This window comes from Oncorhynchus clarkii, chromosome 22, assembly GCF_045791955.1.
Source record: "Oncorhynchus clarkii lewisi isolate Uvic-CL-2024 chromosome 22, UVic_Ocla_1.0, whole genome shotgun sequence".
Classification (NCBI taxonomy): Eukaryota; Metazoa; Chordata; class Actinopteri; order Salmoniformes; family Salmonidae; genus Oncorhynchus; species Oncorhynchus clarkii.
This window is the reverse complement of record NC_092168.1, coordinates 28,206,904-28,234,632: the sequence shown is the minus strand read 5'-3', so window position 1 is coordinate 28,234,632 and position 27,729 is coordinate 28,206,904. Positions and strand designations below refer to the sequence as shown.

The 27,729-nt window shown below is 40.3% G+C and overlaps 1 protein-coding gene and 1 non-coding gene across 2 annotated transcripts; one reads left to right on the top strand and one right to left on the bottom strand.

The window, feature by feature from the left end:
• Positions 1-1,255: 1,255 nt before the first annotated feature.
• LOC139380730 (M-phase phosphoprotein 8-like) lies at positions 1,256-27,729 on the top strand. The gene is made up of 5 exons (XM_071123705.1): positions 1,256-1,328; positions 19,105-21,199; positions 21,430-26,525; positions 26,663-26,749; positions 27,483-27,729. Exons 3-5 carry the CDS (start codon positions 26,403-26,405, stop codon positions 27,504-27,506), a joined length of 234 nt encoding a protein of 77 aa, XP_070979806.1. The 5' UTR covers positions 1,256-1,328; positions 19,105-21,199; positions 21,430-26,402; the 3' UTR covers positions 27,507-27,729.
• Positions 23,735-23,810, bottom strand: trnaa-ugc (transfer RNA alanine (anticodon UGC)). The gene has a single exon. It is a non-coding gene; the product is annotated as a tRNA-Ala (tRNA).

The window sequence follows — 27,729 nt, the reverse complement described above, 5'->3', positions numbered from 1 at the left end:
AACGCGACATGAGGATGGAGTGGATTGAGTGACAGTTGCCATACTCAGAGGGCTGTGGTCCAATTCTCTCCTCTTCTTGTAAGTTCTCCACCACAAAACACCAGAACATAACAAAAAAAAGTATAAATGAGTTCACCTGCTTTTACACTATGATTTGACTGTTATATATGTTTCTTTTGAAAATATATTTAGAAAGGAATAGTTTCGCCATATTAAAACGAGAGTTCAGTTCAGTTCACAGGGTTTACCTTAAAATTAGGGACATATGTAAATGAATCACTAATCACATTAAATAAATAATAGTCTTCAGGGCATAGTTTTTCAAGTGTTTTAATTCTGTAATCCTCTTTTTTGCAATACAGAATCAGATAAATTTGGCTGTTTTTGAGAAAACCATTCGATCTACTGGACAGGTTGTGGTACTACTTCTACACTGTCATAAGGAAACAGAGATGAATACATAAATACATAAACTATATTAATAAGGGTACCTATATTAAAAATAATAAAGCCTGAAGATCACTTATGTTATAAGTAAGTACACACATTTATTTGACACATCTCAATATGACAACTGACCACATACCTATAATGCAGTCAATTTAACATATGAACCTTTGGTTTTCAGTTGTAAGAACGTTTTTTAAACCTGTTCACCTTAATTACATTACATTTCTTTCTTGCATGCCTTTCACCTTTCTAAGTCCACCCTGAATCCACCCTTCTAGTGGGATTAAGATCATCCTGATTTTAGGCATCAAAACTATCCTAATCACCTTTGAAAAATGCAAAAACTACATTTAATCCTAAATGTCAGATTGGATGACCAAATCTGAACCCTACTGGGGTTTTTCAGTTTTGAAAACCCCAATTCTAACATTTAATCCTATCCGATTGTTGAAATCCGATCAGATAACTTTTGAAAACTGGGCCCAGAAATAACTTTGTCAAAGCAACTAAATAACTTTACAATGATGGTGAAAATGTGGGGAGATTTTAGGTAGTGGGTTCAAATCTTCCTAGAAGTCAGAAAAACATGCCATGGGACATGTGAAAAATAAGCTTTTAGGCACTTTAGGAAGTTTTTAGTTATATTTCAAATCTGATTTATGAAATGTTCCATGTGGTTTATATTAAAATTAGGCTGGTAGTTCCTCCCTGTCGCTGACCCATCCTCCAGCACAGTAGGTGGCGGTAATGCACCATTAACGCTGGAGGCCAAACGTCGATTAATCCCACCGAAGAAGAACTGCTCATTGTCGCGCATGCGTTCCTCGATGTATGCCAAGGCACAAAAGTGGCGCTATATCGTTTCAACCTCTACTCAGGTAAGAATGTCCAATACCTTTTGTACAATTTTACGGTTAATTAGTCAAAGTTTCAACAACTAGCTATGGTGTACGACAGATGTCCACGGACTTCCTGTGTCTCCTGATATGTTTTAAAGTAAAAAAAGGCGACCACTTAGCAGTAAATGTTTAACCCGCCTGAGATTTTATTTATTTCTCATCCTCTTGCCTCTGCCCTCTTATTGTTTCGCGCTGTCTCTAATGGCGGACGTGAGGCGGTCCTGCTTGCTGACGGAAGAGGGGCACATTTTAGCCGTTGTTGAACATGTTATATTATTTGGAATAGATTTGGAATAGTGTTGTAAAAACGACATACTGAGAATGATTGTTTTTAGGTCTGTCAAGTATTTTCACACAAACAGGGCAGTTAGACATGTAACAGTATAGCGCCTCCCTTCGGCAAGTTGACTACGTCACGTGTATTTTCTTTGGTTGCACCGAATAGTTTCTGGGGTAACTTTCCAATTAAACATTTACTTTACACAGTTATCTCAAATACAAGACATTTGTTTTGAGTGTTGTGAAAACAATGTCCACTGTATTGTGTTCGGAGCATGGTCGTTTTTTTTCCTTCTATGTAGTGCTCTTGGATTTGTGTCGGTTACATGACTCGCCAGCACGTGTTACCAATAGTCGGAATAATTTATATTTTTTTCTGTAATAACAATGACACAGTCTGGTTGGCTCTCCTCCCTCCGGTTCGCCTCTAATCCATTCCTGCCAGCAGGGGTGGGTATAGCAACAGTTTGTAAGGAGGTAGGCTGTCATAGGGACAGCCGTAATTGGGCGTACAATTGGCTCAGCGTCGTCTGGGTTTGGCCAGGGTAGGCGGTCATTGTAAATAAGAATTTGTTCATAATTATCTTGCCTGCTTAAATGAAAATGTATTCTATATACGTAAATCCAAGATACTCCATTTAGTATGGTATTAATTTGTTACCATTTCGTATGATGCACTACATGACCAAAAGTATGTGGGCAACTGCTTGTTCAACTTCTTCTACACCCTTTGTGTGCGGTGTCATTGTAATGGTGAAACAGGAAAGGACCTTCCCCAAACTGTTTCCACAAAGTTGGAAGCACAGAATGGTCTCGAATGTCATTGTTTGCTGTGGCGTTAACATTTCCCTTCATTAGACCTAAGGGGTCTAGCCCGAACCATGAAAAACAGCCCCAGACTATTACTCCTCCTCCACCAAACTTGACAGTTGGTACTATGCATTCGGGCTGGTAGCGTTCTCCTGACATCCGCCAAACCCAGATTCGTCCGTAGGACTGCCAGATGGTGAAGCGTGCGTCATCACTCCATAGAACGCTTGAACCTGGCCAACATCCTGTGAAATTGTAGAGCGCCAAATTCAAAAACAGAAATACTCATTATAAAAATTCATAAATATAAAAGTGTTATACATCAGTTTAAAGATTAACTTCTTGTTAATCCAACCACTGTGTCAGATTTCAAAAAGGCTTTATGGCGAAAGCATACCATGTGATCATCTAAGAACAGCGCCCAGCAGACAAATCATTACAAACAGTAACCAGCCAAGTAGAGGAGTTACACAAGTCAGAAATGGAGATAAAATGAATCACTTACCTTTGATCTTCATATGGTTGCACTCACAAGACATTCATTTATTCAATAAATGTTTGTTTTGTTCGATAAAGTCTCTCTTAACCTGTAGTGATGCCCAGCCCGTGAACGGGACCGTTATCATCATCTGACACTAATTAGCATAATGCAACGGACATAAATCTTCCTAGAAAATCTTCCTATTCATGAAAATCACAAGTGAAATATATTGGAACACAGCTTAGCCTTTTGTTAATCACCCTGTCATCTCAGATTTTCAAAATATGCTTTACAGCCAACGCTAGACAAGCATTTGTGTAAGTTTATCATAGCCTAGCATAGCATTATGCCTTGCGAGCAGCAGGCAAACTTGTCACGGAAATCAGAAAAGCAATCAAATTAAATAATTTACCTTTGATGAACTTTGGATGTTTTCACTCACGAGACTCCCAGGTAGACAGCCAAATTTCATTTTTTCCCAAAATATTATTTTTATATGCGAAATAGCTCCGTTTGTTCTTCACGTTTGGCTGATGAATCGCCCGGAAATTGCGATCACCACAACGCCGAAAAATATTCAAAATTAGCTCCATAATATCGACAGAAACATGGCAAACCTTGTTTAGAATCCATCCTCAAGGTGTTTTCTAATATCGATTCGATAATCTATCCGTCGGGACAATTCTTTTTTTCTCTAGGACCGATTGGAGTAATGGCTACCTCTGCACTTTACGCGAGAATCTCTCTCGGAGCCACCATGTGACCACTTACGCAATGTGCCCCCATACGGCTATTCTTCAACAGAAATGCGTAAAACTACGTCACAATGCTGTAGACACCTTGGGGAATACGTAGAAAGCGTAAGCTCGTTGATGGTACATTCACAGCCATATAGGGAGTCATTGGAACGCAGTGCTTTCAAAACCTGGGGCACTTCCGGATTGGATTTTTCTCAGGCTTTCGCCTGCAACATCAGTTCTGTTATACTCACAGACAATATCTTTACAGTTTTGGAAACGTTAGTGTTTTCTATCCAAAGCTGTCAATTATATGCATATTCTAGCATCTTTTCCTGACAAAATATCCAGTTTAAAACGGGAACGTTTTTTTTTCCAAAAATGAAAATACTGCCCCTTAACACCAAGAGGTTAATATCCAAAAACCTCAGTTTTTTGTTTGCACGTTTTGTTCGATAATCCACAGGCTCAAACGCAGTAACAACAGGCAGACTACAAATCTAAATGGTATCCGTAAAGTTCGTAGAATCATGTCAAACGATGTTTTATAATCAATCCTCAGGTTTTTAGCCTAAATAATGGATAATATTTCAACCGGACAATAACATCAATATAAAAGGTAAACAAGAAAGGCGCGCTCGGTCTTGTGCATAAAAGTCTGTGGGCCACTGAATGGTCCACTCATTCAGTGGTCTTACTCCCTCATTTTTCAGAATACAAGCCTGAAACCATTTCTAAAGACTGACATCTAGTGGAAGCCATGGGAAGTGCAATTTGACTCCTAAGTTAATGGATACTGTAATGGCATTCAATAGAAAACTACAAACATTTAAAAAAAGTTCACTTCCTGGATGGATTCTTATCAGGTTTTCGCCTGCGAAATCAGTTCTGTTATACTCACAGCCATTATTTTAACAGTTTTGGAAACGTTAGTGTTTTCTATCCAAATCTACCAATTATATGCATATCCTAGCTTCTGGGCCTTAGTAGCAGGCAGTTTACTTTGGGCATGTTTTTCATCCGGAAGTGAAAATCGTGCCCCCTACCCTAGTGAAGTTAAGTACTGCCTGTGTTGAGCACAAGGAGCTGTGGGCTTCTGCTATGGTGATGGTGGACCTCTGCAGATAGGCGGACAGTTTGCTCCGGTGTGTTAGTGTGTCATGCAGGAAGCCACAGAAGCGGATAACAGCCTCCCTCGCAGTACTGGCCTTGGCCTGCTAGACACATCAGACATTTTGGGCATCAGCACATTGAATCTTAAATAGATAAAGAACAAAGACATACAAATAGTAAATTGCTGTCCAAAAAACCTATATTAGATATGACACATTTTATCCGTGCATAAATCATGGAAACATGGTACCAATTGTAACCGTGTATGTTGTTATTTACTGGACATTACATATTGATGATGACTTTTGGAGTACTTAGCATAGCAAATAGTCCTATAATTCCTATAATAACTGCAACCTAAAACTTCTTATCTGGGGAATAAGGAACCACCAGCTTTCATATGTTCTGAGCAAGGAACTGAAACGTTAGCTTTCTTACATAGCACATATTGCACTTTTACTTTCTTCTCCAACACTTTGTTTTTGCATTATTTAAACCAAATTGAACATGTTTCATTATTTACTTGAGGCTAAATGGATTTTATTGATGTGTTATATTAAGTTAAAATAAGTGTTCATTCAGTATTGTTGTAATTGTCATTATTACAACAACAAAAAAATGTTTTAAAAAAAATCGCCCGATTAATTGGTATCGGCTTTTTTGGTCCTCCAATAATCGGTATCGGCGCTGAAAAATCATAATCGGTCGACCTCTATCACATACACGGTTAGCAGATGTTAATGCGAGTGCAGCGAAATGCTTGTGCTTCTAGACAATGCAGTAATAACCAACCTGTCATCTAACCTTACAATTACACAACTACTACCATATACACACAAGTGTAATGGGATAAAGAATATGTACATAAAGATGTATGAATGAGTGATGGTACGGCATAGGCAAGATGCAGTAGATGGTATCGAGTACAGTATATCCATATGAGATGAGTAATGTAGGGTATGTAAACATTATATTAAGTGGCATTGTTTAACCTCTTGGAACTCCCCATACCGGATCCGGTATCAGGAATACAGACTCAAGCTCATTACCATAACGCAACGTTAACTATTCATGAAAATCGCAAATGAAATGAAATAAATATGCCATCTCGCAAGCTTAGCCTTTTGTAAACAAAACTGTCATCTCAGATTTTCAAAATATGCTTCTCAACCATAGGAAAACAATAATTTGTGTAACAGTAGCTAGCAAACAAAGGATTTAGCGTTAGCATTAGCGTTAGCATCCAGCACGCAACATTTCAACAAAAACATAAAAGCCTTCAAATAAAATCATTTACCTTTGAAGAACTTCTGATGTTTTCAATGAGGATACTCTCAGTTGGATAGCAGATGCTCAGTTTTTCCAAAAAGATTATTTGTGTATTAGAAATAGCTCCGTTTTATACATCACATTTGGCTACCAAAAAAAAAACGAAAATTCAGTCCTCAAAACGCGAACTTTTTTCCAAATTAACTCCATAATATCGACTGAAAACATGGCAAACGTTGTTTAGAATCAATCATCAAGGTGTTTTTCACATATCTCTTCATTGATACATCGTTCTTGGACACATGCTTTCTCCCCTGAATCAAATGGTAAAGTGGAAGCAGCTGGCAATTGCGCACCGAATTCGACGCAGGACACCAGGCGGACACTTGGAAAATGTAGTCTCTTATGGTCAATCTTCCAATGATATGCCTACAAATACGTCACAATGCTGCTAAGACCTTGGGCGAACGACAGAAAGTGTAGGCTCATTCCTTGCGCAATCACAGCCATATAAGGAGACAATGGAAAACAGAGCTTCAGAAATTCTGCTAATTCCTGGGTGATGCATCATCTTGGTTTCGCCTGTAGAATGAGTTCTGGGGTACTTACAGACAAAATCTTTGCAGATTCTGAAACTTCAGAGTGTTTTCTTTCCAAAACGGTCAAGAATATGCATAGTCGAGCATCTTTTCGTGACAAAATATCGCGCTTAAAACGGGAACGTTTTTTATCCAAAAATGAAATAGCGCCCCCAGAGATCCAAGAGGTTAACCTGTTACGGCTACTGAGACGCTAGCGTCTCTCCTAGCCAATAGCCTGGGGAAATGCGTAGCGCCAAATTCAAATAGTACTCGATAAAACTCAAACTTTCATTAAATCACACATGCAGGGTACTCAATTAAAGCTACACTCGTTGTGAATCCAGCCAACATGTCAGATTTTAAAAATGCTTTTCGGCGAAAGCATGAGAAGCTATTATCTGATAGCATGCACCCCCCCCCCCCCCCCCCCCCGAAACACATGACCGAGACGTAAACAAAAGAATTAGCGTAGCCGGCGCTACACAAAACCTGAAATAAAATATAAAACATGCATTACCTTTGACGAGCTTCTTTGTTGGCACTCCAATATGTCCCATAAACATCACAATTGTTTTTTTTTTTCGATTAAATCCGTCCATATATACCCAAAATGTCCATTTATAAAGCCCGTCTGATCCAGAAAAAAGCAGCTTTCCAAAACGCAACGTCATTACAAAAAATTTAAAAAGTTGCCTATAAACTTTGCCAAAATACTTCAAACTACTTTTGTAATCCAACTTTAGGTATTTGTAAACGTTAATAATCAATCAAATTGATGACGGGGCGATCTGTATTCAATAGCAGCAAGTCAACAAAACATGGACGATTTTCTCTCTTTCATAACTATCCAGAGTGTACCCTCTGACAGGAAGTGCCTATTCTTCATTTCACCAAGGATTAACTTCAACCCAATTCCCAAGACTGGCGACATCGTGTGGAAGCTGTAGAAACTGTTAACTGGGCGCTATCTATTTTCCCTTGACATAGACAATACAGGGAACCGGCAGAGAGATGTATTGTATTTTGAACAGTTTTTCCTTGGGGTTTTGCCTGCTACACAAGTTCTGTTATAGTCACAGACATGATTTAACCAGTTTTATAAACTTCAGAGTGTTTTCTATCCACACATACTAATCATATGCATATGCTATATTCCTGGCATGAGTAGCAGGACATTGAAATTTTGCACGCTTTTTATCAAAAAGTTGAAAGAATGCACCCTAACCTTTAAGAGGTTATTAAAGTGGCAAGAGATACATTTTTTCCATCAATTTCCATTATTAAAGTGAGCTGATGTTGAGTCAGTATGTTGGCAGCAGCCACTCAATGTTAGTGGTGGCTGTTTAACAGTCTGATGGCCTTGAGATTGAAAAACAGCTTCTGTCTCTCGGTCCCTGCTTTGATGCACGTGTACTGACCTCGCCTTCTGGATGATAGCGGGGTGAGGTCACCTTGCCCTGGTGAAAAGCAGTGGTTTTCAGTTTCGCGCAAATGCTACCATCAATCCGTTTCTGGTTTGGGAATGTTTTAATAGACGCTGTGGGTACGACATCGCCAATGCACTTTCTAATGAACTCGCTCACTGAATCAGCGTATTCGTCAATGTTGTTGTTGTACGCAATGCAGAACATATCTCAATCCACGTGATAGAAGCAGTCTGTTCCTAGAGCGATCATCACTTTGGACTGGATGGCATCAAAAGTTCATTTCAAGGCGATGTGCCATACAGTGGATGGCAATGATGTAGGCCCCGCCCCCCTTCAGCATGATGACCACACCATTCTTGACTCTGGTCATCACAGCAGCTCCATCTGTTCCCAGAGCGACCAACTTGCTCCCCCAATCCTCACACACTCCCTCCATGATGGCACTGATGGCGTTGCTTATGTGTTCCGCGTCTGCTTTCTCGACCGACTTGATGCCGACTTTCTCGATCTTGGCCTTGTGACAGAATCTGACAAACTAACTCCTCCTCTTTCACAAAATTGTCTGTGGAGCCATCTGACATGGAGAAAAAGTTGGTGTTTTTCAGATTGTCTTTGTTTCTCTCCACCTCTGCAATATGGTGCATAAACTCTTTGGCATGCTTCTCATTTCTATATGTTGAGCCCACAGCGATTCCTATTTTTTTTCATGCAAAAATCAAACAAAATTAATTAGATATTCAATCATGTTATCCAATATAGCTGGCAGTTGATTGTGCTAAATTAGCCTTCTACCCTTTTGTTTACTTAAGGATCAACACTATAAGGCTGATAAAGTAAATTGTGTCACAATGCTTTAAAATGTAAACAGCATCTGGAGACAAACATTAAAATAGAATGTTACAGAGCCACAGGAAAGCATGGAGATCCATGTCAGCATCAGTAGGCCTATAATTTTATGGTATTTATACACTATTTTGAGGTGAACCAAAGCTTATCAAGAGCTGAGAAATAACCTACAATACTGGACCACGTCTGCTAAATAGACTTGAAAAAACGACCTACAAAAGTACTAGTCTAGCTACAAGAGTAACAACATTTTCTCTTACTCGCACATCCACTGGAAGTCAGAAAGTGGTCTCGCCTTCTTGCCAATGACATGTACAGTCCTAAACAGTATCTTCGTGTTGGTCTGCTCTGACACTGCCATTAGCACCATCACAGAGGGTGTCAAGGGGGGGCTCCGATTGATTGCCTGCGTGTCTGTGTCCCTGGCTCAATGTGACACTTGCTGTGTTCATGTTCACAAATGTTCTCCAGCTTAATTTCCGTGTTTTATTTCCGATGACAAATGAGTTGTTTATGCTTTTATCTTTAGCGTACTTGCGACACCACACAAAACAACTCATCGCCTCGGCATCATACTGTAGCCAGCCTCTTGAAACTCCATCTCCATTTCTCACAAAACATTCTTTTTTTATGTGAATTGTCCTCCTTTTCGTCGGTGGGTTTTTGTTCCAAAGGTTGGCTTACTCCAGGTAAATGTCGCCACATAACAGCTATTTAATGAACAATATCTAGCAGCAGACCTGTGACAAGTGAGCGATGTTGAGTAGCTGATGCCCTGTACGGTAAACAGTGCTGCGAAACTAGGAGCACTAGAGGCGGTCTGTGGCTGGCAAACATGAGTAATTTCCTCCTAACCATCATGCCAGATATTTTATTATGTGACTTTTGGTAAAAAGATTTACCTGTCAGTGCCGTGGAAAGCCTGAGATTTTCTCGCCAAATGGAAAATTTACCCGCATTTGGCTCTTGACGGGTGTTCATTTCGGACCCTGCTTGTATGTGTATATACAGTATAGTGGATGTTATGAGTTACAATTAGTATGATATGTTTCGAATTTCAAAAATTACATGGTGTTACAAGTTTTGCAAAAAGTATATGTTACGAATTCCAATTTGTTGTGTCCGACATTGGCTTGGTGGCTAATGCTAGCTAGCTGGCTAACGTTAGCTAGGCTAGGGGTTAAAGTTAAGATGAGGGTTAAATTCAGGAGTTAGGATTAGGGGAAGACAACTACAAAATCCAGATCATTCTGTTTCAAAATTGCTAAAGTTGTTCAAGATGAGATTCAACACGCAACCCATCCATCCCAACCAACCACCATCCTTTCGTTTTTGCCTGAAGTAACCTTATGTCTTATGTAACTTACTTACTTACTGACTTCATTGTCCCCATGGGGAAATTTTGTTGCAGTGTCATGTACACATTTAAAGTGCCGTTTAAATACAAAACAAGATTGACAATACAACTTTCATAAGTTACGCACCAATAAAAATAATAACAGTAAGAAATATGAAATAAAACATTTTTTTTTAAAGAAGAAAAGACTAGCCTGCTTGCCTTACAGGGTCAATGGGAACATTCGCCCGAGCTATTTAGGAGGGATATCACATCTGGCACAAATGATTGTCTCGTTCTGTTTTTCCTGCTGAGGGGTGCCCTATACCTGCGCCCAGAGGGGAGTAATTCAAGGTCCAGGTACAGGGGGTGGCTTGGGTCTAAAATGATTTTGTAAGCCTTACGGAGGGCCCTGACCTTAAAGATCTCTTCCAGGCCTGTCTGTTTGACTCCAAGTACCTTGCTTGCTGTGGTAATAATCCTTCTCAGCATGTTTCTCTGGCTGACAGTGGCATTGCCAAACCAACAAACAATACAAGAAGTTAAAATACTCTCAAAGGATTTGTAAAACACAGTCAATATAGTACAGTCTATATTAAAAGAGCCCAACTTTTTTTAGAAAGTACAGTCTCTGTTGGCTCTTTTTGGTCAAGGGCTGTACATTTACTCCACTGAAGCTTATTGTCCAAAAGGACACCCAGATATTTATATTCCTCTACAATTGGTAACTATACCAAACGTAACACAACCAACTAATTTGAGTGTTCCGGATTTACATTTACTAGGTTACGTCTAGTCTGAGACCAGGCTGAATTACATTTTATGAGCTCCATCAGCTATTTGTCAACTAGGCTAACATTTTATTCTTCACTTGGAAGCCACCAGTGTCTCCTAAACTCATCCCTAGTTGCAGGTGTAATGTTTGAAATGAGAAAATAACGCTATTTATTTATTACCTTTTGTTAACTTGGCAAGCAAGTTAAGAACACATTCTTATTTACAATGATGGCCAAACCCGGACGGTGCTGGGCCAATTGTGCGCCTCCCAATCACGGCCGGCTGTGATACAGCCTGGATTCGAACCAGGGTGTCTATAGTGACGCCTATAGCGCTGAGATGCAGTGCCTTAGACCGTTGCGCCACTCGGGAGCCCTTAAGGTAAATTCATTTTTGCTGTGAACAAAGTAATCCAGCAATGATACACCTCCATCTTGTTTATTTCAGATGTTTCTCTCATTGGTCAAAACATGTGGGTGTCCTGTTCAGACTTAAAAAGTTTGTATGCATACTTAAACTTTTTCTGAACTAATTTCACTCGTGCAAAAGAGGGAGGCTTGCACAGCTGGTGCTAGCACATGCGCAGATCAAATACACCACAAACTCCAATTAATGTTCACGTGTCCATATAATTAAAAATATTGCTAAAAACAATCAATGACCGTACACCAATTTTGAATATAAGCAGCGTAAGATGTTTGTGACTAATGCCATTCGCTACCCAAGAATAGCAAGGCACCCTTTACTGGCTCAAACAGTTGTCCAATCAGTTTAGTAAACTTTTTTGATTTTTTTTTGACCAGATACAATGCTATTTCACAGTGAAACAAATTAACTGACTTTCAGCATGATTATAGGGAAAGGCCCTCAACATCTTGTAAAAAAAATGACTGATTGGCTGAAAGAAATTGATAAGAAGCTTGTGGGAGCTGTTTTGTTCGACTTCAGTGCAGCTTTTGACATTATCAATCATAATCTGCTGCTAGAAAAACTTTATGGCTTTACATCCCCTGCTATATTGTGGATTGAGTTACTTTTAACAAAACGCAGAGGGTGTTCTTTAATGGAAGCCTCCAACATAATCCAGGTCGAGTCAGGTGTTCCCCAGGGAAGTTGTCTAGGCCCCTTTCACTTTTTTCAATCTTTACCAATAACCTGCCACTAGCACTGAGTAAAGCCCGTGTGTCTGTGTACAGTGCCTTCAAAGTATTCTGACCCCTTTTTATTCAAAAAATGATTAAATAAATAAAAGATCCTCAGCAATCTACCTACAATACCCTATAATGACAAAGCAATAACAGGTTTTATACATTTTTGTAAATGTTTTTTTTTTTTTAACACCTTATTTCCATAAGTATTCAGATTGAGCTCAGGTGCATCCTTTTTCCATTGATCATCCTTGAGATGTTTCTGCAACTTGATTGGAGTCCACCTTTGGTAAGTTCATTAGATTGGGCATGATTTGGAAGGCACACACCTGTCTATATAAGGTCCTGCAGTTGACGCTGCATGTCAGAGAAAAAAACAATCCATGGGGTCAAAAGGTATTGTCCGCAGAGCCCCGATAAAGGATTGGAGGCACAGATCTGGGGAAGGGTACCAAAAAATCCATTGAAGGTCTCCAAGAACACAGTGTCCTCCATCATTCTTAAATGGAAGAAGTTTGGACCCACCAAGACTATTCCTAGAGCTATCTGCCTGGTCAAAATGAGCTATCGGGGAGAAGGGTCTTGGTCAAGGGACTGGGAGACTATTCAGGATCGAGGTGAAGATGAACAGAGCAAAGTACAGAGTGATCCTTGATGAAAACCTGTCCACAGCGCTCAGGACCTCAGACTGGGGTGGAAGTGCATCTTCCCACAGGACAACGACCCTAAGCACACAGCCAAGACAATGCAGGATTGGCTTCGGGACAAGTCTCCTTAATGTCCTTGATTGGCCCAGCCAGAGCCAAGACTTGAACCCGATCTAAAATGTCTGGAGGGGCCTGAAAATAGCTGTGCAGCAATGCTCCCCATCCAACCTGACAGAGCTTGAGGATCTGCAAAGAATGGGAGAAACTCCCCAAATACAGGTGTGCCAAGCTTGTAGTGTCATACCCAAAAAGACTCAGCTGTAATCGATGCCAAAAGTGCTTGACCAAAGTCCTGAGTAAAGGGTCTGAATACTTATGTAAATGTGTGTTTCTGTTTTAATTTGAATAAATTAGCGCAAATGTCTAATGTTTTTGCTTTGTCATTTATTGGTTATTGTGTTGGGGGGGGTGTGTTTTAAAAACGCAAGAAAAGCCCATTGGGCAAAACTAGCAAAAACAAATGGTGAAATCACATAGACGCTGTTCGTTTTCACTTGTTAGCATTTAGCTAACAAACTAATTGCAAATCCAGCTCATAAAGTTATACAAGCATAGCTATTAGCTACCAAATGTCATTTTTGATAAGTGTGGACATTTACAAGCAGAAGTGAACAAGATAAATTGTGCAAATGAACAAAGTTGTGATTCATGGTTTTCTGAAGGAAGAGCAGCAGGGTTACAGAGAGCAGATGGGAGAAGAACGCAGGTGGAAAGCACAGGAAAATAATTGCAGCTGTACAGAACTCATCCAGAACTCTTTGACTTCTGTCAGGAAGCCATTAATACATTTCTGAAGGCAATAATTTAGTAGTGAATTGCATACATCACCTTGTGCGCCACACAACAAAGACTCGCTGATAGATATTGAATGCTATGGAATAATCAGCTCGCTTTCTCCCGTTGTGCTATTTACAAACAAGTGACTGGCTCAATTGTTCTGGGGAACTATGGTAAGCTTCATAATTTAAAATATTGTGACGGGGAAATCAAGAACGCAGTCTGCTTTACCTCCTAAGGTATTGCACAAGTTGACTGCAGATAATAACCCCAAGTAGCTACAAATATTCACTTTTGTTGAAACACTTCACAGAAGTAGTTTTGACAGTATTGAAAAGCCACCCTGTGACTTTTTCCAAATACCCTGGTATACGGTATACCGCCCAAGCCTAGTAAACTGTAACGGGTATGGAAGTATGCCAGAGTACATTATTTCATACCCTGTATACAAACTGTAGCTAGGGTGGGAATGGAACTGTTTTGTGGTCATCAAGTTAACTCACTGACCTCATCTACCCCTCTTCTCTGTTCGCTAGAGCGGCTTATCGGGTATCCATAATTTTATATTTGTTATCGGTCTATCAAATCAAAATCAAATCAAATTGATTTATATAGCCCTTCGTACATCAGCTGATATCTCAGAGTGCTGTACAGAAACCCAGCCTAAAACCCCAAACAGCAAGCAATGCAGGTGTAGAAGCACGGTGGCTAGGAAAAACTCCCTAGAAAGGCCAAAACCTAGGAAGAAACCTAGAGAGGAACCAGGCTGTGGGGTGGCCAGTCCTCTTCTGGCTGTGCTGGGTGGAGATTATAACAGAACATGGCCAAGATGTTCAAATGTTCATAAATTACCAGCATGGTTTAATAATAATAATAATAATAATAATAAGGCAGAACAGTTGAAACTGGAGCAGCAGCACGGCCAGGTGGACTGGGGACAGCAAGGAGTCATCACCTCAGGTAGTCAGTCCTGAGGCATGGTCCTAGGGCTCAGGTCCTCCTCCGAGAGAAAGAGAGAATTAGAGAGAGCACACCTAAATTCACACAGGAATTTATTATCCACCTAATGTGTTGGACCATTCGCTCTAAGTTTTCTGAATAAAAATGATAACTCAGGGCAGGTTGACATCGTTATCCGGTTACCTTGAGAGTGGAGGAGCTGTGGAATGAAAGTTATACCCAGTTTGTGTAGTCTAGGGCACGGCCTCAGGGGGGAAAAAGGGAGCTTTGGGACAAAAGTGGTAGGCTTTATTTTTTCGTGTATTGAGCCACATCATTAGGATCATCAGCTGTTAGTATCTCTGAACATGGGGTTTGATGGCAATAAATTATGAGTTGCATTCGCAGTCTAGCAAGAGGAACGTGCAATAACATCTGCTAAACATGTGTATGTGACAAATAACATTTTTATTTTAATATAATATTCTGTAATTTAGCATATTCTGGTTTTTCAAAACCGTAAGAAACTGATTAGTGAACTTGACCACCACCCATTTTTTCTGATGTCATCAAGCAAGCAAAGTAACAAACAAACCTTGGAATGAAATTTACAGAATGGAAACAAATGTGTTACAGCTCTTTTTTTAAAAATTGCTGTGTGAGTCACATTACATGGGTTTTTGTAAGCCTGACACATTAATTAAACTACTTGATTTTGCCTAGGCTTCAGAATTGTATGATATTTCACATTGCACTTGGAGAATATTTACCCTTTATTGTCCATGGTTTGAGACAAAATGGATCCCATGATGCTGAGGCAGTTGCCGTGTTTACTATGTTGTCATAACAAAATGACCATTCAGTTGTGTTCAGCTTTGGTCTTTGGGGGTGTCCGTCACACTCATGAACGGCTGTGCAACAGCATTGGCGTGCTATGTCTCTGTGGCAACTACAATCAGTTGCAGTCTACAACCGTGTTTGATATAGTTGATTGGCTTATACATGGACCCAAACTGGAGAATGAGTGTGGCCAGGTAGTGCTGCATCTCGGCTCCCGTTTGGTGCCTACTGCCTAGTACTGAATGTTAGCCTGATGTCTACCTTCAGATAACAACCAACCCCCATGGTAGTCTCCTGATCACTATGGCAACCAAGGTGTTGGATCACTTGGCAACAGAGATGGTAGAGGTGGACAAAGGGGGAGGAGAGAGACAGAGGATAGATATGTGACAGTGTTTGTAGGAGAAGGTAGATGTTTGAATGAGAAGAGAACCTGGACAGAAGGAGTAGAGGGAGCCCAAAAGGGGTAGGTGGTAGAGGTCGACCGATTTTAATCGGAATGGCCGATTTTTAATTAACAATTGGAAATCTGTATTTTTGGACACCAATTTTATTTATATTTTTTTACAACTTTTTATTTAATCTTTATTTAACTAGGCAAGTCAGTTAAGAACACATTCTTACTTTCAATGACGGCCTAGGAACGGTGGTGGGTTAACCTCTTGAACCTACTTGAGACGCAGACGTCTCAAGTAGGCACCTGGAAATGCAAATGCGCTACGCTAAATGCTAAATGCACTCGTTAAAACTCAAACGTTCATTAAAATACACATGCAGGGTATTGATTTAAAGCTACACTCGTTGTGAATCTAGCCAACAAGTCAGATTTTTAAAATGCTTTTCGGCAAAAGCATGAGAAGCTATTATCTGATAGCATGCAACACCCCAATATACCTGAAGGGGACGTAAACAAAAGAATTAGCGTAGCCGGCGCTACACAAAAACGCAGAAATAAAATATAAAACATTCATTACCTTTGATATTCTTTGTTGGCACTCCTATATGTTCCATAAACATCACAAATTGGTCTTTTTCCCGATTTAAATCCGTCCATGTATGCCCAAAATATCTATTTGTATAGCCTGTCTGGTTCAGGAAAAAAGCTCTCTTCCAACACGCAACGTCATTTTTTAAAATTATATAAGTTGCCTATATTCTTTGACAAAACACTTCAACCTACTTTTGTAACCCAACTTTAGGTATTTGTAAACGTTAATAAGCGATCAAATTGATCACTGGGCGATCTGTGTTCAATAGCAGCTACTCAAGAAAACAATGTCCATTTTTCAATCTTCCAAAATCGATTGCTGTAGGCTGGATGGAATGACGGATCTATTGGTCATGTCTCAAAGGATTTTTGTCAATGAAAATGACGTTTTTGGCGACATCGTGTGGAAGCTGTAGGAATTGCATCCGTGTCCATATTTTAATTTGGTGTCCTTTAAACAATACATGCAAGTGGCGCATGGATACTTTTTTCAGCTTTCAGTGACCAGTTTTTCTTGCGCTTTTCGATGAAACACACGCTCTGTTATAGTCACAGCCGTGATTTAACCAGTTTTAGAAACTTCAGAGTGTTTTCTATCCACACATACTAATCATATGCATATACTATATTCCTGGCATGAGTAGCAGGACGCTGAAATGTTGCACGATTTTTAACAGAATGTTCGAAAAAGGAGGGGGGAGACTGAAGAGGTTAACTGCCTTGTTCAGGGGCAGAATGACAGATTTTTACCTTGTCAGCTCGGGGATTCAATCTTGCAACCTTATAGTTAACTAGTCCAACGCTCTAAGAGACGTTGGTTGCTTTCCAGACACAAATTCAATGCAGGAATTCTAGAGACTTCCCTAGGCATTGTAAAACATACCTGACATTCTGTGCATGCCTGCGCAGTTTTGGTGTATTTGGAAGACGACTGTGGTCAGGGGACAATGACAGGGTTGTATGTGGAGCATAAAAAGTCCTGCAATACCAGACTGTCCAGGGGAGCCACTGTCTTGCAAGAATACTAATCTCTGCACATTTTCTCTCATCCTGTCCCTCTTTCTAGTCCCACCTACTAGAGGTCGACCGACTATAACTTTTCAACGCCGATACCGATTATTGGAGGACCAAAAAAAGCCAATACCGATTATTCTGCCGCTTTAAAAATGTTTTATATATATATATATATATATAATATATATGACAATTACAACAATACTGAATGAACCCTTATTTTAACTTAATATAATACATAAATAAAATCAATTTAGCCTCAAATAAATAATGAAACATGTTCAATTTGGTTTAAATAATGCAAAAACAAAGTGTTGGAGAAGAAAGTAAAAGTGCAATATGTGCCATGTAAGAAAGCTAACGTTTAAGTTCCTCGCTCAGAACATGAGAACATATGAAAGCTGGTGGTTCCTTTTAACATGAGTCTTCAATATTCCCAGGTAAGACGTTTTAGGTTGTAGTTATTATAGGACAATTATCTATACCATTTTGATTTCATATACCTTTGACTATTGGATGTTCTTATAGGCACTTTAGTATTGCCAGTGTAACAGTATAGCTTCCGTCCCTCTCCTCGCCCCTACCTGGGCTCGAACCAGGAACACATCGACAACAGCCATCCTCGAAGCATCGTTACCCATGCAGAGCAAGGGGAATAACCACTCCAAGTCTCAGAGCGAGTGACGTTTGAAACGCTATTAGCGCGCACCCCGCTAACTAGCTAGCCATTTCACATCGGTTTCACCAGCCTAATCTCGGGCATTGATAGGCTTGAAGTCATAAACAGCGCAATGCTTGAAGCACAACGAAGAGCTGCTGGCAAAATGCACGAAAGTGCTGTTTGAATTGCTCAGACTGCTCTATCAAATCATAGACTTAATTATAACATAATAACACACAGAAATACGAGCCTTAGGTCATTAATATGGTCGATTCCGGAAACTATCATCTCGAAAACAAGACGTTTATGCTTTCAGTGAAATACGGAACCGTTCCGTATTTTAACAGGTGGCATCCATAAGTCTAAATATTCCTGTTGCATTGCACAATCTTCAATGTTATGTCAATTATGTAAAATTCTGGCAAATTAGGTGGCCCAAACTGTTGCATATACCCTGACTCTGCGTGCAATGAACGCAAGAGAAGTGACAATTTCACCTGGTTAATATTGCCTGCTAACCTGGATTTCTTTTAGCTAAATATGCAGGTGTAAAAATATACTTCTGTGTAGAAAGGCATTGTTTATGGTTAGGTACACATTGGAGCAAGGACAGTTTTTTTTCTTCCCGCGAATACGCACCGCATCGATTATATGCAACGCAGGACACGCTAGATAACTACACATGGTTGATATTACTAGTTTAACTCGTGATTATGATTGTTTTTTATAAGATAAGTTTAATGCTAGCTCGCAACTTACCGTAGCTTACTGCATTCGCGTAACAGGCAGGCTCCTCGTGGAGTGCAATGAGAGGCAGGTGGTTAAGTGGACTTTAATAAGCTCTCCTCAGGTAATGATTCTTAAGAAATACACCTGCTAGCCTAAAAAGTGGTTGGCTATATTCTTATTTTTTTCACATATACACAGCTTGTACCTGGAACACTTGCACTCAACATGTTTACCATGGACTATACCCATAGGCTTATGGTAGGTTTATCCTAATAACCTGTGCTGTGTTTGTGTAGGTGCAGGTACAGGTGGTAGCAGCCTAAATGATGGACGGGGAACACCAGGAAGAGAATCCTTCACATGAGAAAGAAAATGCTCTACACACTGAAGAGAAGACTTCATGTGATGTGGAGAAGACTTTATGTGACATGGAGAGAGCTTTGTGTGACATAAAGAAGAGTGCTGAAGAGAGCATTTCAAGTAATGACGAGAACAGTTCAGATGATGAGGTTGGACAAAGACTGGATTCAAAAGCCCCAAGTGGCTCAGAGCCTTTTCCATCTAATGCAGAACACCCCTGCGATAATGAATCTGAGCCGTTGCCACAAAAAACCTCCCAAACTAAAAAACCTCAACGCAAGAAATTCGCGCCACGGAAAGGTACAAGGTCAAGCTTACGTTCTAGCACAAAAATGACAGTCAGCACATGTAGTATGACAGATGATGGTAAAAGAAAATGGGACAAAAAACACTTCTGCCTGTATTGCAATGAACCACACCACAAAATTGCAAGACATTTAGAAAGGATACACGCAGAAGAAGCATCTGTCGCTCATGCTATGAGCTTCCCCAAACTCTCCAAAATCAGGTCTCTTTTGCTTGACCAACTCCGTAACAAAGGCAACTATCAAGTTCTTCAAAGTGGAGATGGTGAAATTGTGACTAAGGATAGACCCTCTTACGATGGTGTTTCTGTGCGTGACTGCCTGCCCTGCCAACACTGCTTAGCTTTTTTCAACAAAATAGATTTATGGAAGCATGAGGGCTCATGTAAAGCCAGAAAAGGACAAGATGAAAAAAGGGGAGGAAAAAGAGTGCGGGTCCAGGCTGCGTCCTCTCGACTTCTTCCATTGCCTGTCTACTCTACTGGAGGATGTGAAGAAATAATACACAATATGAATCAAGATGACATCTTATGCCACATCAAAAATGATCCCCTAATATGTAAATATGGCAATGCATTATCTGCAAAGCATGGCCATGCCAAGTCACAGTTTACATACATTGGATCAAAAATGAGGGAATTGGCTAGATTTGTACTTACTGTAAATGAGATGGACTGTGGTGTCCAATATCTGCATGAAGTATGTGTACCATCCAAATTCAAATTGGCCGTTCATGCTGCCAGGAAAATGAGTGGTTTTGATCCTGCCTCCGACAGGTACAAGACCCAATCTCTTCCTTTAAAGATTGGCTATTCCTTGAAAAGAGCTACTGAAATAGCTTTTGGGGAGAGTCGTATGACAGAGGACCGTGATGCAGAGGCACAAGCCAGAAGGTTCATTGAGCTTCTTGAAAACGATTGGAATAACTGTTTTTCCGGTTTGTCCCTCAGCGCTGTCCCTCAGTGTGATGAAGTTGATGTGTCTTCACTAACTGAGGATTTGATTAAACTTCAGAAGTTTCTCAAGGTTGCAGAGGACACAGCAAAGAGAGAATTGCTCGAGAGCCCCACCAACGCTGTCTGGAAAAAGCTCAATGAAACTCTTCTTGCCGAAATAGCTCTCTTCAACAGAAAAAGGACAGGAGAGGTTGCGAAAATGCTGTTGGAAACGTACACAAACAGAAAGAAATCTCCAGCTAGTGCAGACATTTTCAATAGCCTCTCAAGGCTGGAACAGGAGCTTGGTGACGACAAACTAACCAGGGTGGAAATAGAAGGCAAAAATGGTAGAACAATGCCGGTCCTACTAACGGCGAGGATGATCTCATCTCTTGAGATCCTAATTGCAAACCGAGACAAAGTTGGTGTGTCAAAGGACAACCCTTATGTCTTTGCACGGAGCCCAGATGCAGCAAGCTACGTCAGAGGGTCTGACTGTTTGAGGAAATTTGCTCATGAGTGTGATGCAAAGAATCCTGAAAGTCTGATCCATGCTACAGTGAGGAAAGAGGTTGCTATCCATTGCCAAATTCTGAACTTAAATGAAAGTGAATTGGATCAGGTGGCAAAATTATTGGGACATGACACCCAGGTCCACAAAGAGTACTACAGACTGTCTGAAAACGCAGCACATCTAGCAGAAATCAGCAAATTGCTGCTTGCAATGGATCAGGTTCCAGTGGTAATTCCAGGACCATCTGAGGAAAGGATTGTTTCACCTACATATGGTGGGTATCAGTTGCTTTGGAGAGTATTTGGACAACATTTTCATTTTGTTTCAAGGGTTAAATGTTCAGTCAAAATCACAATTCAAATTTTGTGCCATGACATGTTAACTAGAGCTACATTTTTGAGAAGCTTTCAACTCATTACCCTAAACTATTTTCTCTGTTCCTCTTTACAATATATGATAATGACACATTCATGAATAATTTTCTTCTCTGTATTCATTTCATAGGGGCATATTCTGCAGGGACATATTCAGCGGGAACCGATTCTGCGAGGGCGTATCCTACTGGCACATATACCACTGGGTCATCTTATCCTACAGCGACATTTTCAGCGAAGTCATATACATTGGGGGCACAGCCTTCAAGGTCATATCATGCTGGGACATATCCTGAGAAGTCATATCCTTCTGGATCACATTCTGCAAGGTCATATCATGCTGGGACAGATTGTGCAAGGGTGTATCCTACTGGGATAAATCCTGCTAGATCATATTCTGTGACACATCCTGCAGAGACCTATCCAGCAGCTTCGTATGCTGCCGGGACACATCTTGCAAGTTCATATCCTGCAAGTCCTTATGACCTATCATCTCCTGCAAGATCATATACTTCGGGGACAAATCCTGCAAAATCATATCCTGAAGAGACATATCCTATGGGGACATATCGTGCAGGGACACATCTTGCGGGGTCACAACTTGCAAGGTCATATTCTGCCGGAACATATCCTGCACAGACACTTCCAGCGCGTACTGTTATTACGCCAACACTTAATGCACAGACACTTCCTGTTGGGGCAGTGCCTGCGGTTGCCGTTCCTTTGGGTGCAGTTCCTTTGGGGACAGGTTCTGTGGGGACAGATAAGGTGGGCACAGTGTGGAAACAGAGGATGTGGAGTGATGCAGCTAAGGCTGCGGTGAACCGTCAGATGGGACACTTTATCTCAATGATGGAGGTTCCAGGTAAACAGGACTGTGAAGTTTGCCTGCACAATGAACCAGCTCTAAGAGACAGGACATGGAGGGACATCAAAAACTATGTGCACAACACAGTAAAATCTATAAAACGAAAGAATGGCCTTACAAGAGTGGACCCCTCAAAACAGACAAAGAAAGGAGCAGCAAAGAAACAAAAAGAGGCAAAGCGTGCTAAGGAATGGGTTGGTGGAACAATTACAGTACCTGCACAGGGTCAAGAAGACAGACTTGAGGCAGGTCCTGTGGCAACACCAAGGAAACAGAAGATATGGAGTAATGAGGCTCAGGCTGCGGTCAGGCGGCAGCTAGGAGACTTCACTAAACTGATGAAGATTCCAGGTAAAAAGGAATGTGATGCATGTCTTGCAGCTGAACCAGCTCTGCAAGGCAGGACATGGAAAGATGTAAAAAACTATGTGCGTAATACATTAATGACAATGTGCAGGAGGCATATTTCAGGCAAACAAAACATGGACCATGAAAAACCAAGTCCAAGGACCCCGAAACCAGGGGTCCAACAAAATCCAGGGGTGCATCAGAAACCAGGGACACTGTTGGGACTTCCAGAAGATCCTCCTGTTTATCTGTATTTATGATTACCTTGAGCTAGTTTTAAAAGCTTTTGATTTAATCTGACATCCTTGCTCATTCTGATCTCACTTTGTAACATAAAGCAAGAATGTAGAACCATTTTAAGGACATAATATCACTACGTACTTTATTCTACAAATGTATCCGTAGCAATTAGACTACATAGTGACGTAGTATGAATATAAACATGTTTAGCTGAATTTTACGTACATTTTCTCAGCTTTTTAAAATTTTTGGGCACAATGTATTCTGACGCCCAAATTCAAAATCCTTTGGCATGAGCTACACCAACGATGTATGTAAACCCTGGATTGCTGATGCTATGTATTGTCCTTTAAGAGGCTTTGAAGACACTGGTTGGCCTTGTTGGCACTCCCCACTAGGAGTAGTCCTCCATAGGAATGACTGGAATTCTAAAGTATTTTAATTAAATGTTTCAAGGACAGAATTACATGTGTTTTGTTGTTGTTGTTGTAGTGAGGACAGTAACATTAGTACTCTAAAATACTTTAAGGAAATTGTATTTTTGCCTGTACCATTGTATGTGTAGTTAATGTATATGTGTAGGTTAGGTTTTGAATTAAAACAACTGTTCAGCAAACCGAGGATTTAGTGGGTTAGGCTATTCCTGGTAGAAGTGCGGTGTGAATGAGTTAAAGTACTACATTTGTGCCCCGGTTAGAGAGTCTGGTTTGATGTTTGAGCTGCTTGAAATCCACCAATCACGTAAAGAAAAATGTTTCTTTGGCTGTTCTAGAATTATACTGAACGAAAATTATAAGCGCAGCTTGTTACGTGTTGGTCCCATGAGCTAAAATAGATGCCAGAAATGTTCCATAAGCACACAAACGTTATTTTTCTCAAATGTTGGGCACAAATTACTTCACAGCCCTGTTAGTAAGCATTTCTCCTTTACATTACGACCTACAGTACAGAGGGTATACATTTTAATATTTGTTCATACTGGTCCCACGTGGGAATCAAACCCACATCCCTGGCGTTGCAAGTGCCATGCTCTACCAACTGAGCCACACAGGACCTCCTTTACCAAGATAACCCATCCACCTGACAGGTGTGTCTCTCCCAGACTGATAAGAACCTTGGTGTGACCCTGGACAACACCCTGTCGTTCTCTACAAATATCAAAGCAGTGACCCGCTCCTGCAGGTTCATGCTCTACAACATCTGTACATTACGACCCTATTTAACACAGGAAGTGGCGCAGGTCATAATCCAGGCCCTTGTACTCTCCCATCTGGACTACTGCAACTCGCTGTTGGCTGGGCTCCCCACTTAACCCATTAAGCCCCTGCAACTTATCCAGAATGCTGCAGCCCGCCTGGTTTTCAAACTTTAAGTTTTCTCATGTCACCCCACTCCTCCGCACATTCCGCTGGCTTCCATTCAAAGCTCTCATCCACTACAAGACCATGGTGCTTACCTACGGAACAGCAAGAAAAACTGCCCCTCTCTACCATCAGGCTATGCTCAAACCCTACACCCCAAGCCGAGCACTGCGTTCTGCAACCTTAGGTGCCACCCCAGTTTACAATTGGCTCATTCATCCTCTCTCCTGTAACTATTCCCCAGGTTGTTGCTGTAAATGAGAATGTGTTCTCAGTCAACTTACCTGGTAAAATAATGGAAAAAGAAAATAAAGAAAAGGTCTCTTGGGTCTCCCAGCTCAGGCCGATCCAAGTTCTTCTCTGTCCTAGCACCCCTCTCTGTCCTGGCAAGCCCACCCATGTCTGTGCCCCTGCCCAGTCATGTGATATCCATAGATGTATATGCTTATGAATTGTAACTCAGTAAAATTATTCAAATTTTTGCATGTTGCATTTATATTTTTGTTCAATATAGAATCTTCACATGACTACACAAAGGCCGGCTCCATTAAATGTTTTATTTTAATGGATTATACATGCATACATACATACATACATGGAAGTAACTGAAATGTGTTTTGCCATTTGGAAACAGTTCCTTCGTTCTGTGTGTGTGTGTGTAATTGGTTTCAGAGAATCACAGAGCCTATTCCTCTTGTACTTCAGTCTTTAGCTGTCCATGTACACTACCGTTCAAAAGTTTGGAGTCACTTAGAAATGTTTTTGTCCATTAAAATAACATCAAATTGATCAGAAATACAGTGTAGACATTGTTAATGTTGTAAATAACTATTGTAGCTGGAAACGGCTGATTTTTCTTTAAATGGAATATCTACATAGGCGTACAGAGGATCCTCCCACTCTTTCTATTCTTGTTAGAGCCAGTTTGCACTGTACTGTGAAGGGAGTAGTACACAGCTCTTCAGTTTCTTGGCAATTTATTGCATGGAATAGCCTTCATTTCTCAGAATAAGAATAGACTGGCGAGTTTTAGAAGAAAGTCCTTTGTTTCTGGCCATTTTGAGCTTGTAATCGAACCCACATGCTGATGCTCCAGATACTCAACTTGTCTAAATAGTTTTATTGCTGCTTTAATCAGAACAAGTTTTCAGCTGTGTTAACATAATTGCAAAAGTGTTTTCTAATGATCAATTAGCCTTTTAAAATGATAAACTTGGATTAGCTAACACAGCGTGCCATTGGAAAACAGGAGTGATGGTTTCTGATAATGGGCCTATGTAGATATTCCATAAAAAATCAGCAGTTTCCAGCTACAATAGTCATTTACAACATTAACAATTTCTACACTGTATTTCTGATCAATTTTGTTATTTTAATAGACAATAAATGGTAGTGTAGGTCTACTTGTTTTATTAATGTTGCTATTGATTTCACAGCAGCAGTTTAAGTTTTTCAACACTAATTTAGGCTGACTAACCTGTATAGGGTGTGATAGCTGTTGCTTCTCTATATTATTTAATCCACTTGACTACTAATATTATATATTTCATCCACTTGCCTCCTAGATAATGTTATTATTGCAAGTCAATCTTTGTTGATTCTAATTGCATTAAGGTTCAAGGAGGAATTATGTAAATAAATGAGTGTTTATATTTATCAGTTTGTGTAATAACTGCAACAGATCTGCTACGGTGTTAGGTGTTAACTGAGGAAAAATAATCAGGGGTTTCAACCACACCCCACTATTTACTGTCTAAAGATGTTTAAATAGTTTTTTTTCACGAACATGTATTTGTTATCAAGCTGCCTTTCGTTACCCCCTGGTGTTCATTGTGTGTAATCTAAGATACCGTATTTGCTTCGTTAATAAATTGTTACTTGATGTAAATGTTAAAATGTTATTCCAGTTCTCAGAATATTCATATAGCCTTGAGGTCCACCATTAGTGTTCCAACAGGGATTTAGAATTGTACCAATAACAGTTCAAGGAAACAGCTTTGAGATTTCATGACGTTGTAATGCTAGGAATCTATCATCACCATTGCTTTATGCTTTCATGAACTTAACCTTTTTGGATGAAAAGACAACGCCCTAGGTAAGTATACAATCAGCTAAACCTTCAAATAAGTGAACTGCCCCTCTAATTCTTTAAGCAATTAGCCCCTCCCCATCTATTATCATATATAACTTGTTTGCTACAAGTGGCTTTGGAAAGCTGTGGTCCTCGGTAATGAAGGTGTCTGTCTTTCTGTCTGTTGCCTCCCACAGGACTCCAGTGGTATTTCCATGAGTATGTTGGCAGCAGCAGGGGGACAGGATCACATCCTGAGGCTGCTGATAAAGAAGGGGGTGAAGGGGAACGGACGGCAGAAGAACGGCACCACTGCCCTAATGCACGCTGCAGAGAAGGTAACACAGGACAGACTGGTTTAAACCACCTTATTACAAGTACACACGTATACATTCCCCTTGTTTGTATGTTAAATGTCTGTTCTGCAATGTTTACTTACTAACTTAACCCGCTATCCTTTCATTTATCATTTCAGAACTTCCTGACCACAGTTGCTATCCTCCTGGAGGCAGGGTCCTACGTCAACGCTCAGACACTGGGAGGAGAGACGGCCCTGATGAAGGTACGGGGGAGGAGAAAAAATAAGGGGGAAATGGGGGAGGTAAAGATAAATGCTGTGTTTTAATTAGAACGCAAACATTTCTAAAAAACTAAACGTTTTTGCTTTGTCATTATGGGGTATTGTGTGTAGATTGAGGGGGGGATACAATTTAATCAATTTTAGAATAAGGCTGTAACGTAACAAAATGTGGATAAAGTCCAGGGCTTTTAATACTTTCCCGAATGCACTGTACATGTGCGGTGACCATAAGTTTGAAGTTGTTGTTTTAGGCACCTTTGCAACACATAATTCTATATCCGAAACTACATAAGAGCTTTCATGAATGCATGATTATAACTACCTGGTCTAAATAGTCGTCCAAATCACTTGTAGTTAAAGTAGTAGCTGTGATGAGGATAATGCAGAGCACATCCTGGCAACAACATGCCATTGTAGACGTACGATACACAGTTTTCAATGATGATCTACTGTAATCCTTGTTTTATAAGAGGTGGGAATTCATTTGATGTGAGCATTACTTCTGCTTTAACAGCCATATCATTGAAATCATTTCCCCTTTTTTGTCAACTGCTGTACAAACTGGTATTGAAGTAAAACAGGGTGATATATTCGCCTAGTTCAATAAAACAGTGAGGTTTTATTTATGTCTTGTGTCTGCCGGTACTTTGATCATGTTTTTTTCTCTGTGTGTGTATGTATTGAATGTATTGTACCGTTTCAATGTCCTGAACAGGCTCCTGGGCGGTCCTTTATCTGAACGTCATCAGTAGAGAGTCCTTTTGAGGACGAACAAAATGGCCGGAGCGGATTGAGTGACGGTTGCAAGACTCATAGGGCTGTGGTCCAATTTCTCCCCCTATTGCATTTTTGTTTTAACTCCCCCTCATCGATTGAAAATAAATTGACTTTATGAATTATGGTGGAAAATCTCTGGTTTATTCTTACACCAATCCAGGTATTTTAAATCCATGAGGAGGAGT

What these genes read in the sequence shown, in the direction of transcription:
- LOC139380730 (XM_071123705.1), top strand. Translation starts at nt 26,403, where the DNA reads ATGAGTATGTTGGCAGCAGCAGGGGGACAGGATCACATCCTGAGGCTG. An exon ending in TAATGCACGCTGCAGAGAAG is followed by an intron (nt 26,526 to 26,662) that starts GTAACACAGGAC and finishes TTATCATTTCAG; the next exon opens with AACTTCCTGACCACAGTTGC. An exon ending in GAGAGACGGCCCTGATGAAG is followed by an intron (nt 26,750 to 27,482) that starts GTACGGGGGAGG and finishes TGTCCTGAACAG; the next exon opens with GCTCCTGGGCGGTCCTTTAT.